Here is a 15207-nt window from a genome sequence, read left to right on the forward strand (position 1 = left end):
TTTGGGGTGATTCAAAGTTCTAGGCATTAGTACAGTCTAGTGGTTGGTGGTAAGTGATAATCTTACCTCTTAACTCCATTACATTTTCAGGAGAGAGAGGCTAGTAATGTAAACAAGTCAGAGTTTTTGTTTAGCAAGATGAAGCTTAAAAAATAATTTAGAAGCATTTATTGTTCTATGTCCATTTTCCCATTAATATGATATGCATTAATGTTTTCTAACCGCGAATCAAATGACAGTTTAGGTTAATTTTTAGAAAATTATTTAGCCAAAGCCAAAGTTATTAAAACAAATTTTAATTCTTACACAAAATACTTAAAACAAGCTTGGGATCATTTTGTAATTTTAATTGTGAAACATTTTAGGCATCCCTAGAAATGAAATACAAAAGTGATTGCAAGTTTAGTTTCTTACAAAAAATTTCAGCTTTATTGACAAATTTGAGCAAACATATTTGACAAGTTATAATTTCCTATTTAGAGAATGTTACACATCGACCTTTATGTGATTTTTTAAACAAATACAGATTAAAACACTGACAGATTCAGTTAGCTACATACATTACAGTAGCCATTTACTTCTCAGTCCCCTTAAAACAGCATTTTAAGTTAAATTTACAAACTTAATACTGAACATTTTGTTTCTTACAAAAATCCATTTTGAAACATCCTCTCTACACTTAGATTATATTATATTCAAAAATCATATAACAATAATTTAGCAACCCTACACAAAAAATCAAGGCCTGATATGTTGTGTATTTATCAAGACTTCAGCATTTTCACACTTTCATGCTTTTAAAAAAAGGTATTTACCACAATGAATAATGAATAACAGCCAAGAGAACATTATCCCATTTCATGGTTTGAAACAAAATGATCCTGCAATTATTGTTTTTCAGTCCATGTTAATAAAATAAAGTTTAAAGCCAATGCTACACCGATGTCATCGCAAATACAGGAAGTACATAAGGAAACCACAAGCAGTAATCCCAAGGTAAAAATGGACTATTACTTGTCATGTTGTTTTATGCAGCGCCAAAAGGCAAATAATTGTCTGTAAGAGGAGGCCACATATGTAAAAGACCTTCAGTATCTACCATATGGATGTTCTCTATATATTCCTCTAGTTGATCTTTGAATTGATGCTTTTAAGGTGGGTCGGGATGATGAGGACCATTCTTCAGGCCCTACAATCAAAACACAAGGAAAAAAGGGCATGTTTGAGGGCTTCCTATATGTAAAATATGATCACTTCAGAAGAACTTTCTCTACAACTTGCATGGTATTAACAGATGGTTTCAAGTCTCAAGGACAGTTATGGTAGATAGAACCCATCATCCTCTAATTTTTTGACTCATTAAAGCATGTAACTTAGTTGAACTCTCTGCACTGGCTAAATATGACATTATATGAATACACTACTTGATATCACTCCTTTTCCCCTAAGATATAGGTTTACTTTCCAAGTCATAAAGGGGTTGATTTACTAAAACTGCAGAGTGCAAAATCTGGTGCAGCTTTGCATAGAAATCAAGCAGCTTCCAGTTTTCCAGCCAAACCTAAATTAAACAAGCTGAAGTCAGAAGTTGATTGGCTACCATGCACAGCTGCACCAGATTTTGTACTCTCCAGTGTTAGTAAATCAGCCCCAAAGTGCACTCTTAAACTTAGGTCTTAACCCAAACCTTAAAACTTAAGCATGCAATAAGCCATCTTAATCTTAAAGGGCTGGTAAAGGCAGAAGTGTTTTTATCCTAATGCATTCTATATATTTAAAGTGTATTTAAACCGAAGAGCACTATCAAGTGTATGAAGTAGTGTATATATGTAATATACTGCTCCTTACCATTCCACAGGTGTGGTGACTTAATTCTTAAAACTTTAGTTTTCTGTATTTTCATCTAGTGTTTGTGCAAGTAACACATTTCCTGTCCTATATTGACAATGCTCACACCAGTACTGTTTTTATGAAAGAGCAGCATTGTCATCCTAGCTTGCTTAATCCTGATTTGGACTGTAGAGCACCCCTTATTTTCCCATCTCCATAATATTGGGGAGGATGTTTTGGCATGGCTGATAACAATGTTTGAGGTTAAAGGACAGTATTGTTAAATTCCCGGAATCGCCTACACATGATATTATATGGACACACCACTTGGCTGTCAGTCCTTTTGTTTCTGAGATATAGCTAGACTTTTTTTTTAAACCTGAAATTCACTCAAGTTATACTAAACAATATCCTTATTTTTCAATATTATCCATACACACTACTACTTATTGACCCCCATAGTCTAGTTTTTATGAAATCGTTTTTAATGCCGTATAAACACAGCTGGACTTTTCGACAGCAAAGGTCCGACGGAACAAATCCATCAGACAATTTGACCGTGTGTGGGCTTCATCAGACCTTTGCAGCTAAAAAATCACACAGACTTTATATTTAGAACATGTTTCAAATCTTTCCAATGGACTCGAGTCCGGTCGAAAAATCCATTCGTCAGTATGCTAGTCCGAAGGATGAAAACCGACGCTAGGGCAGCTATTGGCTACTGGCTATGAACTTCCTTATCGTACGTCATCACGATCGAATCCATCGGACTTTGGTGTGATTGTGTGTGGACAGGTCCGTTTCGGCAGAAATCCATCAGAACTCTGTCGGAACTCCATCGAAAAGTCCTTCGGAGTTCAGTCTGACTAAAAGTCTGGCTGTGTGTACACGGCATAACTAATTTTCTCTTGATCAGTGCCACCAGATATACCCGGCATCGCCGACACTGCTGATGAGTATATTCTGACAGCAATAGCCCTCTTCAGTATAGTATGTTCCCCATACCTGCTGACACTATAACGAGTACCAGAGGAGTTAAACACTGCACTGACCTCATAAACTGGGCAGTTCAATCTGCATGTATTTTTATAAAAAGTAGAACACTTATATTTACAGTTTGGTGGCAATTCATTTTGTTTTTGCAGACACAAAGTGCATGTCCTTTAAAGCTGGACTCCAGGCAAAGGATTTTTGAGAAGATGCGCTCAGATTCTCGGAACTGCATCTATAGTTTATTTTGCAATATAGATAACTAAACATTCTTTAGTTTAAAAACATGGAGATGTAGATTCAAATAATGCCTCTTTAATTGTATCTAGGTTATGAATGCTAAGGCTGCTAAATGTAAGTCTTTCAATCTCTGCATGAAATTAGCTTTTTCCTCATGCACAAACTTTCCAGTAAGCAGCTTTGTATGATTTTCACACTTCAATTTATTTTTGTATTTTCATGTGTCCTTTGAGATATGTAATCCTTTTCTTTCTTCACGTGCATTCTTTTTACTTTTCCTTTTATTTCTCAGATAGGCTTCTTAAACATTCCACTGTACTTTATTAAGTCAGATCAGAGTCTTACAACAAATATTCATGGGCTGTTTGGTCAAAGCCAATAAGCAAGCTTGTCTCTGGATTACTGAAGATTGCAGCTAGCTTGAATTAAAGGATTTGATTGTGTAGCTGGAGAATTTTACAAATTGTTCAATACTTTAATTTGCTAGCTGCACCCTGGAGTCCAGTATAAATATTTCATGTCTCAATTACTTTGATGATGTTATTAAAATCAGGCCAGTTCATTAACACTTCAAGATAGTAATTTCACTACTTATCCACTTGAAAATATAGAAATTAAATATTAAGGTACTGTTGATGATTTGATACAAAATGGGAGTTGCTATTTCCATAATGCAGAGTTACAGTGGATTGTAACACTCAAAATTCACTTTTTTGTAGTGTTACTACAAACTACTTTGAATTATACAAACTGATAGTTGTTAGGGTGCTCTGAGTATTTGCGCCTTGCAAGTTTTTTTTAAATTAGTAATAATAATAATCAGTTGAAACTGTTATGGGTAAATACTTTGACATTCTTTACTCTTTCCAGAAGTAAACCAGAGTACTTACCAGTAGCACAAAGGCTTTTGTGTACAGGCTATTAATAATCATTATAAACAAACATACATTTGTCGAACACACTACCTTTTACATGTCACTTTTGACCAATGTGGAGCCCACTTACCTTTGCAAAAAAGGTGTCACAGTAAATAATATAAATTAAATATAATTTAGTGAAACTGTGGTTATTTGCCAGGGTATTTTATTGCTCATAAAGGAAAAAATAACATGTTAAATAATGAAAAACAGAATTAATGTACAGAGTAAGTACTCACAAATCGACATATTGGACACCATATAAAAATATAAATCACACATGCATATGGACTCCTGGTCCTAAGCTTCCTACTGTATATATGAAAGTATAATTCACATTATTCCAAAAGAATATCTTCCCTGGTAAGACATGCTAAGTGGATACATCCCCATGGCTATCAAGAAAGTAGATTTAATTTTGAACAAGATAGTTAGTGAGTAGAAGAAAAAAAAAGCGAATGGCACCACTACTAAATTATCATAAATAGCTGCCCTTTTTCAGTGAGCATCATCATGTTCCCAGAAAAAAAATACAAAGTTACCATTCCCCAAGTTACCAAAGACCGCTGCACATCACTATGAAAATTGCAATGCATATTACAAGAAAAATTATCACAAAAGTTTCAAATTACCCAAAGGACTGCCAATAGAACTTCACATTATCTGAGAGACTTATGAGAACTGTACATCACCAAATGCTATTATCCGTAATTGCGTGTCCATCTTTATCAAACTGTTTCTCGTGTTTTTGAGGACTACAATATCCCTTTTTCAGATTGGCTGTATACCGTATATGTTTTTTTGTTTTTTACCAATCTTACTTGCTGCTATGAACTTACTGTATTGAGCAGAAGTACCCTCTGTGGTATACATACTATTGTTTAAGAGCATGGAGATGATCTACTAAAGGCAAATAGACTGTTCACTTTGCAAATGAAGTTGCATTTTACAGTGAATTTCCTCCATACTTTAGGGAATGTAGTCAAATTTTACTTTGCAAAAAAAATAAAAAATCCAACGCAAGGAAAAGACAAAAAAACAAACAAACAAACAGCATTTTTGCTTGCACATGATTGAATGATGGAAGCCAGCAGTGTTTCATCACCTTATTCACTAAGCTCTGGGGAAAATCCCCACGTAAAGTCCAACTTCCCTTGTAAAATGAACAGTTTATTTTCTTTAATAAATCAACACCCCTATGTTCCAAATATTTCATTGCTTTACACTATTGGTTAGGTCACACCTTTTATTAAATCTGCAAATATGCTGGGAATTAGATTGGTGTCAGGAGGACAATTGGGGTATATTGATAAAGCAATGGACAATGAAAAAATATTCACTGTAGGCGAAACTCCCAGGTGCCTCTGTTTTCAATGACGGGGTTTGGATTATCAAACAGAAGAAAAACAGCGCCAACCTAAGTGCAGTATTTTAGATCACAGATATTTATTTGTAAAGTAGTACACTCACTCTCTATCGGAATGTTTCAGGCACATCACGTTTTACGTGTAAGAGAAGGTTCTGGGGGACATCACAGGGCTCCCGGGGAGAAGCGGTTCCTCTTTTAGCTGTTTTTTTCCGTCCGGTGGCGCCGGTGGTTCCCAGCGTCATGGATGCCTGAGGAAGGAGCACGCATGCTCCGAACGCGTGCACGACGTCATCACAGCGCGACCCCGTACGACCAATGAACGGACCTCCCTGACGCTGCGACACCGGGCCGTGAGACGCTTGGAACCACCGGCGCCACCGGACGAAAAAAACAGCTAAAAGAGGAACCGCTTCTCCCCGGGAGCCCTGTGATGTCCCCCAGAACCTTCTCTGACACGTAAAACGTGATGTGCCTGAAACATTCCGATAGAGAGTGAGTGTACTACTTTACAAATAAATATCTGTGATCTAAAATACTGCACTTAGGTTGGCGCTGTTTTTCTTCTGTTTGTATATCTCTTAAAGGTGCCTTCTACCCTTGAACATGCTGCCTACCTGCTTGTGCTAAGAAATCCTCCTTTTCCTATGGCTATAACTAACTATTCTTATAACTATTGACTATTGGCTATAACCTATGATTCTACATCAAAACCTGCCAGCTACTTATTGACTATTATCTGCCATATTCACTAAGAACTGCAAAATTCTGTGGAGCAGCAGATTTGAAACCCTAAATCTGTTATACACCAAAACCACAGCATATACCCCATTTCCCCGTCCCATTTTTCTCCCCTCCGTTTTCCCACAAGCCTCCCCCCTCCCCCCATCCTGGACATATATAATCCAGCAGCGCAACATACAAAAAAACATTTTGGGGTTTAGATTATCACCAGTGAATGTTTGGTGAAAGTCATATTCACCGCTGTTTGAATATGCTCCTTTAGGGTATGTGTCTGTTTAATTTAGTTTAACTGTATGGAATACAATTTTCCTGGACCTGCCACAATGTGTTTGGAGCACATTACATGTTTTATGTGACAGAATCAGTTTAGCACAAAAATAAAGTACTAAGGAAATGACTGGGGCACAATGAAAAAAAAAAAAAAAATATATATATATATATATATATATATATATATATATATATATATATATATATATATACACCATGTAGTCCAAGGGGTGAGGTGCACTTCGGTAATTAGAGTGAGTGCAATGCAATCAGACCCTCCCCCCCTTACACCTGCAGATCAGTTTGAAAGCAGCCCAATAACCACTGCAGAACAGATATGTCCCTATATACACTGTGATTTTAGTAATAAACTTGCTGTCCCAGGCAGAGTGCATTTGGTATCACTCCACATATGGCAGGAGCCGGTGCTGTACAGGCAACATTGGCTTATGCAGCTCTGTTCCGCAGCTCCTTGTTTTCTCTACCACTGGCTTCATTCACAACGCTGATGCTCTAGCATGGCGGGTAGGCAACCTGCAATATGGGCTTTCCAACCCACCATCTCAGAGCAGGAGTTCGCGGGTCACATCAGAGGGCTCCGCAGGCTACACGTGGCCCGGGGCCACTGGTTGGGTACCCCTGCTGTGCACCCTATATGCATCTTAAATCCTCAAATTTGATTGAAGCTTTCTTTAACATTGGGCAACTTCAACTTATCTTACAGAGCTTTACAAACCCCATTTCAGCAATCACTTAATTTCCCAAACCAGTGAAGTTACAAAATAAATGTACTTACCATAGTCAAAGAGTGAAGAATGTAATAGAAAGCTAGCTGAAGAATTAAAATTATGTAAAAGAAAAAGGTATTCTGCACTGCTAGTAAAAAGTCCTGTTTCATTTCACCATTTAAATTTTTCATTTAGCAGTGCTATTTCATGCCATAAGCTGATATTAATTTATAGTGACATCCTTCAAGGGAGAAAGGGGAAAAATATCTGCAAATATCTGACATTTGCAAGATTACTGTCTGATATGAAGATTAATCATTGCAACACTACTATGTTTTCTACAATTTGCTTTATTTCATTTCTGAGACTCAACTAATGGTGAAAGATGTTTATCAAAGACGATTTTACACTACGAGTTAGGCTGTGATTCCATGCCATATTTTCCTAGTGATATTCAATCAGTTTAGCAGTAATTTATGGAGGCTGATAGGAAATGATAAAGCAATTATGCAGCTTTCTTGTGCCTATAATAGTATGCTTTATTTATACATCTACACCCGTGGAGCATAGATTAATGTAAAAAGACAGAGCTTTCTATTAGCATTGCATTTCTCTGGCTGCTCGGATATCTAAAGATTACCAGAGATTATTGCAACAAATTCTACTGAAGAGCCATTAAGATCTCAGAAATGGACTGTGCTAAGGCATGGGAGAGGTCTGGGAAAATTTTAGCTATAGCAAACCTAACTTAGGCTTAAAGCGGAAGAAAACCCATCCATAAAACAGTTTAATTTCCGGGGCATGCCGGAAATGTAACACTCCCATTGGTTGTGTTCTCAATCAAACTTTTAAACCATCCAATGGCTGGTGTCATGACTGATCACATGTGCAGCATCATGGTAGTTTTATATTAAACAGAGGCAAAGATGGCAGCTTCCTTGGCTGAAAATGATAGGGGGGTTTACTTACACTTTAAGTGGATGTTTCAGTTGTCACTAGGTATATTTAAAGCTAAAATCCAGATAATTGAAAAACATCTCTGAAATAAGTATGCCAAATATTTAGTCGTTTTGTTATGTTAATCCTGCAAACAGGGCCACTGCCAGTACAGTCAACCCTCCTGTATACCAGCTGTACTGCCCTATTGCTGAAACTGATCCCCCTGTGTGCCCACCCCTCCCAATGGTGCTGCCAGCTACTCCTCCTCTCCCTCCCACTGGCTGTCAGCTTCTAAAGGCCCACAGGAGGACTGTATTCAGCTGCTGAAGGCAAACAGGAGGATCGGGTTCAGGATGGAGAGTGGGGGTGGCTGATGAATATTTCATGTTTACTATGAAAAAACCCTTTTTACCTGAATGAACACAGTGGGTGATTGTTTACTATGTTTCTGTTTGTGAATAAACAAGAAATCTCTGCACAGAGCACTTTCTGTTGATTTACTCAAATTTAGCTTGCTCTTCAGAGAACAGTTGACAGGTAGTGAGTAGGTGTTGTATCGGCTCCTCACCACCTGCTTTAATTCTTTTCAACCCTACACTAGTACACCACAACCACCTACATTGCACACAGTTGCCTTATGCAGAGCAGAGCCATTAGCTTAAATGGGTCATGTTTGGCAGGGGGTATAAGTCTTGCTGCAGCTGCAAAGAAAGAAATTGCAGGCACAGCATGTGTACACCCCTAAAATAATGTAAAACATCTGTGCTCAAACCATAAAACAATAAATAAATCAGCAGCTAGCACAAATTTGTTTAAAATTATGGAAAATTTGAAATGCGGTGCTTAGTCCAGTACAAATTAATAACATCCATGAAAGCCCATTGAAAGTGGTTAATTGATAGTGTGGAACCCCCACACCAACTTCTGTGTGAAAAAAAATAGGCACACACACATCACCACAGTGGTGAGGCAAGCCTGCTTACTAGATGATATAGACCCTCGTAGACCCTCAAAGTTATAGAGAGATACAGACACGCCTTGGAGTCAATGGGAGATTCACCATACACTTCCATAGAGCATACCCATCTAGCATTAGTTTTATCAAACCATTAGAATATTACCTCATGAGAGCATAAATAAAAAGTGCCATAGTAGGGATTCTACACTATCAATCAACCACCTTCAATTGACTTTCATGAAGGTGATTAATGTGTACACCCTTAACAGCTGCCTCTGCAGCTAAAGGGGGTAGTGTTTAGTAAAGTACAGCCCAACCAAGGGATTTTACATTAACAACAACAGTCCAATACACATATCAACAGGCAAGCCAACACCTTACATAAGCCTGGTACACACTATGATTTTTTTTCTGGGTTGAACGGAAAAAAAAACCTGTCAGCTCCAGTCGGAGCCACTTTACTAACAATCCGATGTTAGTAGAACGATCTCCCCTGCTAAGCTGTTGTGTTCTGACACCAGAACACTCCAGTCAGTGCTCTCAGCCATTAACTAAGAGAGCTGATCTGGAGTCAGCATGCTGGTGGTTTTCCAGGATGCTCATCCGACAGAAGCTGGCCAAATGGCTGGCTTCTGTCTGACTGGCTACCATACACACAGGCTGAATGTCGCCCGACATTTGGCATGTGTGTACGGGACTTACATTTGAGCAACATCATTAATTCTAAATAAGGAAGAATAGCCCTATGTTCTACCTCTTATGTTTTGAACATCCAAGGACTACTAACTTTTCGATGGCTCTAAGTTTTAGAAGGATATACTTTTCAGTTTGTATCCAAGAACTTTTGTGAAAATGTATTTATTTACAAATGTATTTAATTTTTTTCAAGGTATGTAAATCATTTAAATTAGTCTGAAAAATATGTTAAAAATGCTGGCCTTACCATAATTGTTGTATTTTTCTTCCTTTGTCCCAAGGCCATATTCATAATATTCTGGTACACTGCAGTAGGGAAAAACAGTTAAAGTGTACATGCAGTAACACAATGGCATTAAAATAAACTGAATAAAGAGAGGGCGTATGTTGAGATTATATAAAGCTGAATCTCACGCAACCAAATAAATACACGTTGAAATACACAAACATGAACAATTGTATCTACTAAAAAGTTAATATTTCAACTCAACAACTTTTGCCATTCATCTCTTAAAAACAGAGCAGTCTGAAAGGTGCCAACACTATCTCAGTTGAGCTTAATAAATATGGTGGTGTCACTGCCCGCCCATAGCTTGCTAACTGAATAAATAATAAAGGACCAGAAATAGTTGATACATTGTCAACTCTGCTCACTTATTCTTCTCATATCTGCATGCTCCCTGTCAGTACATGTGCATGCAGAAGAGCCTAATGGGCTCCTAGTGCTGTCCCTTTCAAACTAAAGGCTGCTGTGCAGAGGAAGACGAGTGGCTCACTCATATCAAGACTTCAGGTACTTCTGTTAGTTGCATGCAAAATAAATGGAATTATTTTAAATTTAAATTTACAACTTCTTTGAATGCTGTTCTACTTTAACAAATACTTATTATGAAGGGTCTGAATTGCTTGTAAAATTAAAAGTAGAACTAAACTAAATGATTCATGTGAGTCAGGACCTGCAGTGAACAGAGCCATTTCACACTGACTTGGGTGTGCTAAGAATGAGCAAATTATTTTGTGGGTGAGCCTTATTGATAAACTAATTCTGGGTCTTTCTAGCTCTGCATGCAGTAGACCCCCAAAGGTGATTATGTTTTAAGGCTATAATGAGTTATGGGATGAGAATCCTCACCCTCAATTATGTACATAGCATAATAGAGTAGTATAATAATATAAGTAGTATACTTCTTATTAGGTGCCACCCTTTTAACCACGAATGATGGCTACAGCGCGGACCTGCTTTGCCGGGACTACGTCTATTGACGTCGTCCCGTGCACGAGCGGCCTGCACACCCCCCGAGGGGCGCACGCGGCGTGCTCTGTGATCAGCGAGTCTATGAAGACTCGCCTGATCACGGATCGAAGCAAGGGGTCGATCCCGACCCCTTATCTCGTGATCAGCTGTCAGCCAATGAGTCATGTGATCACAACAGAGCCGATCACCGGCGCCCGTTAGAGGGACTTCAGTAATTAGTGCCCACCTGCCCCCTGCCAGTGCCACCTAAATAAAGTAAAAGTCCCACCCATCAGTACTACCTATCAGTGCACACAGTGCCACCTATCAGTGCCCACAATCTGCCTCAACAACAGTGCTGCACCTCATATGCCACATATCCGTGCCCATCAGTGTCATCTACCAGTGCCCATCAGTGCCCAGCAGTGCTGCCCATCAGTGCCCAGCAGTGCCACCTATCAGAGCCACCTATCAGTGCCACCTATCAGTGCCCATCAGTCCCATCTATCAGTGGTACCTATCCGTGCCCATCTGTGCCCATCCGTGCCACCCATCCGTGCCACCCATCCGTGCCACCCATCCGTGGCACCCAATATAGGCTTTGTGCAGAAAGTCATATGTAATAGAAGAGTTTTATTTTAAGAAGTGCTAATGTTTGAGGGGTCTGGTCGGGACCCCCGTGAGTCCGGTCACGGGTCCCGCAGACTCGATCGCCACGAGTTGCCTAGCAACAAGTGACGCTGATCTCTGCTCCATGTGATTGGAGCAGAGATCAGTGTTCACTAAATGAAAGCCCAGCCCCCAACAGTTAGTAACACACCCCTAGGAACACTTAACCCCTACACTGCCACCCACTGGTTAACCCCTTCACTGCAAGTGTCATTTACACAGGAATCACTGCATTTGTATAGCAGTGATTGCTGTATAAATGACAATGGTCCCAAAAATGTGTCAAAAATGTCCGATGTGTCTGCCATAATGTCGCAGTCACAATAAAAATCGCTGATTGCCGCCATTACTAGTAAAAAAAAAAAATATTAATAAAAATGGCATAAAACTATTCCCTATTTGTAAACGCTATAACTTTTGCGCAAACCAATCAATAATCGCTTATTGCGATTTTTTTTTACCAAAAATATGTAGAAGAATACGTATCGGCCTAAACTGAGGGAAAAAATTTTTTTATATATTTTTGGGGGACATTTATTATAACAAAAAGTAAAAAATAATGCGTTTTTTTCAAAATTGTCGCTCTATTTTTGTTTATAGCACAAAAATAAAAACCGCAGGGGTGATCAAAAAACACCAAAAGAAAGCTCTATTTCTGAGGAAAAAAGGATGTCAATTTTGTTTGGGAGCCACGTCGCATGACCGCGCAGTTGTCAGTTAAAGCGACGCAGTGCCGAATCGCAAAAAGTGGTCTTTGGCCAGCAAAATGGTCCAGTCAGAAAGTGGTTAAAGGAGTTGTAAAGGTAGAAAGTTTTTTTATCTTAATGCATTCTATGCATTAAGATAAAAACCTTCTGTGTGCAGCAGCCTCCCCAGCACCCCTAATACTTATCTGAGACCCATCTCTGTCCAGCGATGTCCATGAGTGCCTCGGCCATCCAAGACTCTCCCTCCTGATTGAGAAAAATATAAACCATAGCGCCTTTGGATAAAAGAACTGATCATCAAACTCCAGCTGCAGTAAAAAAACTTGCTAATAAGCAAATGGCAAAGAAGCAAAGTGAGAATATAAAAACAGTTTGCTGCACTTAGGGTTGATCACATTCATGTAAATATGCAGAACACACAAACATTGACGTCCCATTAGGTAATGAAACAAAGTGCTCATGCTTAAATTGATATCTCCTGTGCAATAGTGTTCAGACTGGGTGCCCCACATAGATGTACACTCACCCTGGATGTTGACCAACTATCGCTAGTATGGTCATTTAGGCATGTGGGGATACCCCTAGGGAGCCTGTTCAAATAACGTCTCATGCATGAATTCACCTCATAAGTATGGATGGAAATGACAAAGGAGAACCTTTATTGCGCAATGCATAAAACCAGATTTATTAAATACTCAAAATAAAATAATTCACTCACATTTAAAAGTGCCTTATAGTCCAGGCACCCAGTGTGTGTAGCAAGTGATTATTAAGGGTAATCAGCCCTGATATGAAAAGCTGCCATTTACGCCGTTCAGGTCGATTCCCGGTTAGTTTCACATGGGCGGACGTTTTTTGTGTATTCTGCATGATTACATGAATGTGATCAACCCTAAGCGCAGCAAACTATTTTTATATACCCCTTCCTGATTGGCTGAGTCACAGCAGCGGTGCCATTGGCTCCCGTGGATGTCAATCAAAGTCAGTTAGCCAATCAGAAGAGAGTGGGGGCAGGGCCAAACAGCAGCTCCATGTCTGAATGGGCATACGGAGCTGCAGCTCGGCTCGGGTGCCCCCATAGGCAAGCTGTGGGGGCACTTGACAGAGGGGTGGGGCCCGGAGCAGAAGGACCCGAGAAGAAGAGGATCCAAGCTGCTCTGTGCACATCCACTGCAATAGAGCAGGTAATTATAACATGTTTGCTATTATTTTTATTTTTTTTAAACAGACTTTACAAACACTTTCAAGTATTTTTTTGGGATATAAAGACTGTGACAACTGTGCTTTCCATGCATTGAGTAGGTTCCTTTTTATTGAGACAACAAAAAGTTTGCTCATATGGAAATCTATTCTAAAAATTGTCAAACATAATCATTTGAGTATTCTGAATATTATTGAGATATCTGATCTCTAGGATACCCTAAAACTGTATAGTATTTTTTTTTTTTTTGCAGTATACAATCAGTATGACAATTTTTTTTTTAAAGTAAATTAAACTGTAACTTGAGTTTAATCACTGGAGCTGATGGTATTTTTGTGTATGGGGCAAAGTGACCATGTGAAGTTGTGGGCCATTAAAGTGATTTTATAAATGTAATTTTAAGGGAACGTTGTCTGTAAGATTGTATAGGTTTTTGTAAATGCAGCATTTCCTAAATTGAAACTTCCTTGTCCTCAGCATGTACTGTATACAGACAAATAAATTATGATGTTGTTAAATATGCCTGGTTTTAAAGGAACTGCATTTGCAGGTAATAACTATCACATGCAGAAAGGATACAATTAAGGTATCTAGCTTATTTCTGACAAACGCTACATTTAAAAAAACAACAAAAAAGTGTAGCTAATATTTTTTTACATAGCACATGTCTTGCGAAATTGCCATTATTGTTAGGTCGTCTTTTAAATATAAAGTACCTTTGAGAAATTAGTTTTATGAGTTTGCCTCTAAAGCTGGATACACACTATACAATTTTCTTCAGTTTTTTTCCTTTAAATTTACCAAAATCATATAATATGAGATCAAACACTTTCAATTTATATGCATTTAGGCAGACGCTTGCACTACATAGTTGAAGGTATATCTAAAGGAAATCAAACAACAAAACTTACATAGCGTGTATACAGCTTAAGTGATTACACAATTTCCTCCTGCAGACTCCCAGAAACGGGAATACTGTAAATTTTAACGACACGGTTGAAAACAAATCAGTGTTACATGCATTGTTTAGCACTTTTGGAAACTAAATAATTCACATTAGGGCTTGTACAAAGTGCTGTCTAGGATGCAATTGCTTCCCATATGTCTAAAGCTTTGTTAGTATTAGGGAGCTTAAAAGCAAGCCAGCCTGCTCTATGGTAACTGCTCATATCTTAGTGAAGAACAACAATAAATGCATGCTATAATATCCATAATGCAATAGTTCATAGTAGTAGGTGATTTTGTAATTGATATTGTAGCGGCCCATTTCCTAACTGTTAGCCCTTGTACACACGGTTGGAGATTCCGACGGAATGTTTCCTATCGGACCGTTTTGTCAGATATTTCGACTGTGTGTGGTCTGCATCGGACTGTTTCCGTCGGAATATGCGACGGACCAACTTTTCCAACTTGCCGGTAACATTTTCCGACAAAATGCTCCTATTGGACATACGCCGATCATGTGTAGCCTACTCCGACGGACAAAGTGCCACGCATGCTCAGATCAAATTCCTAGACCAAAGCTATTGGCTACTAGCCTGAACGTAGTCCCGTCGTAATGAAATAACGTCATCACGTTATGTACAATCGGATTTTCCAACCGTGTGTATGCAACATCACTTCCGGACCTCTTCTGGAATTAATCTGTCGGAATTACTCCGACGGATTTGGTTGTCCGAATCTCTGACCGTGTGTACAAGGGCTTACAGTTCCCCAGT

The 15207-nt window shown here is 38.7% G+C and overlaps 1 protein-coding gene across 6 annotated transcripts in view; it reads right to left on the reverse strand.

Annotated features, from left to right (window-relative positions):
* Positions 1 to 15207, reverse strand: part of KHDRBS2 (KH RNA binding domain containing, signal transduction associated 2) — a 525703-nt gene that overhangs the window by 113309 nt on the left and 397187 nt on the right. For 4 of the 6 annotated variants that reach the window (XR_013276828.1, XR_013276827.1, XR_013276826.1 and 1 more), the window contains exons 8-9: positions 9926 to 9984; positions 1100 to 1189 (exon numbers count right to left, since the gene is read on the reverse strand). Coding sequence is in view for 1 of the 6 variants with exons in the window: in XM_077487861.1 (XP_077343987.1) it covers positions 1089 to 1189; positions 9926 to 9984 (160 nt within the window). In the remaining 5 variants the exon portion in view is untranslated. Of the gene's footprint in view, positions 1 to 401; positions 1190 to 9925; positions 9985 to 15207 lie in introns of those variants that run through there. The other 2 variants (XR_013276829.1, XM_077487861.1) reach the window with 2 other exon arrangements.

The sequence above is a fragment of the Lithobates pipiens genome, unplaced genomic scaffold, assembly GCF_037356315.1.
Source record: "Lithobates pipiens isolate NorthernLeopardFrog02 unplaced genomic scaffold, aLitPip1_a1.2 Scaffold_18, whole genome shotgun sequence".
NCBI lineage: Eukaryota > Metazoa > Chordata > Amphibia > Anura > Ranidae > Lithobates > Lithobates pipiens.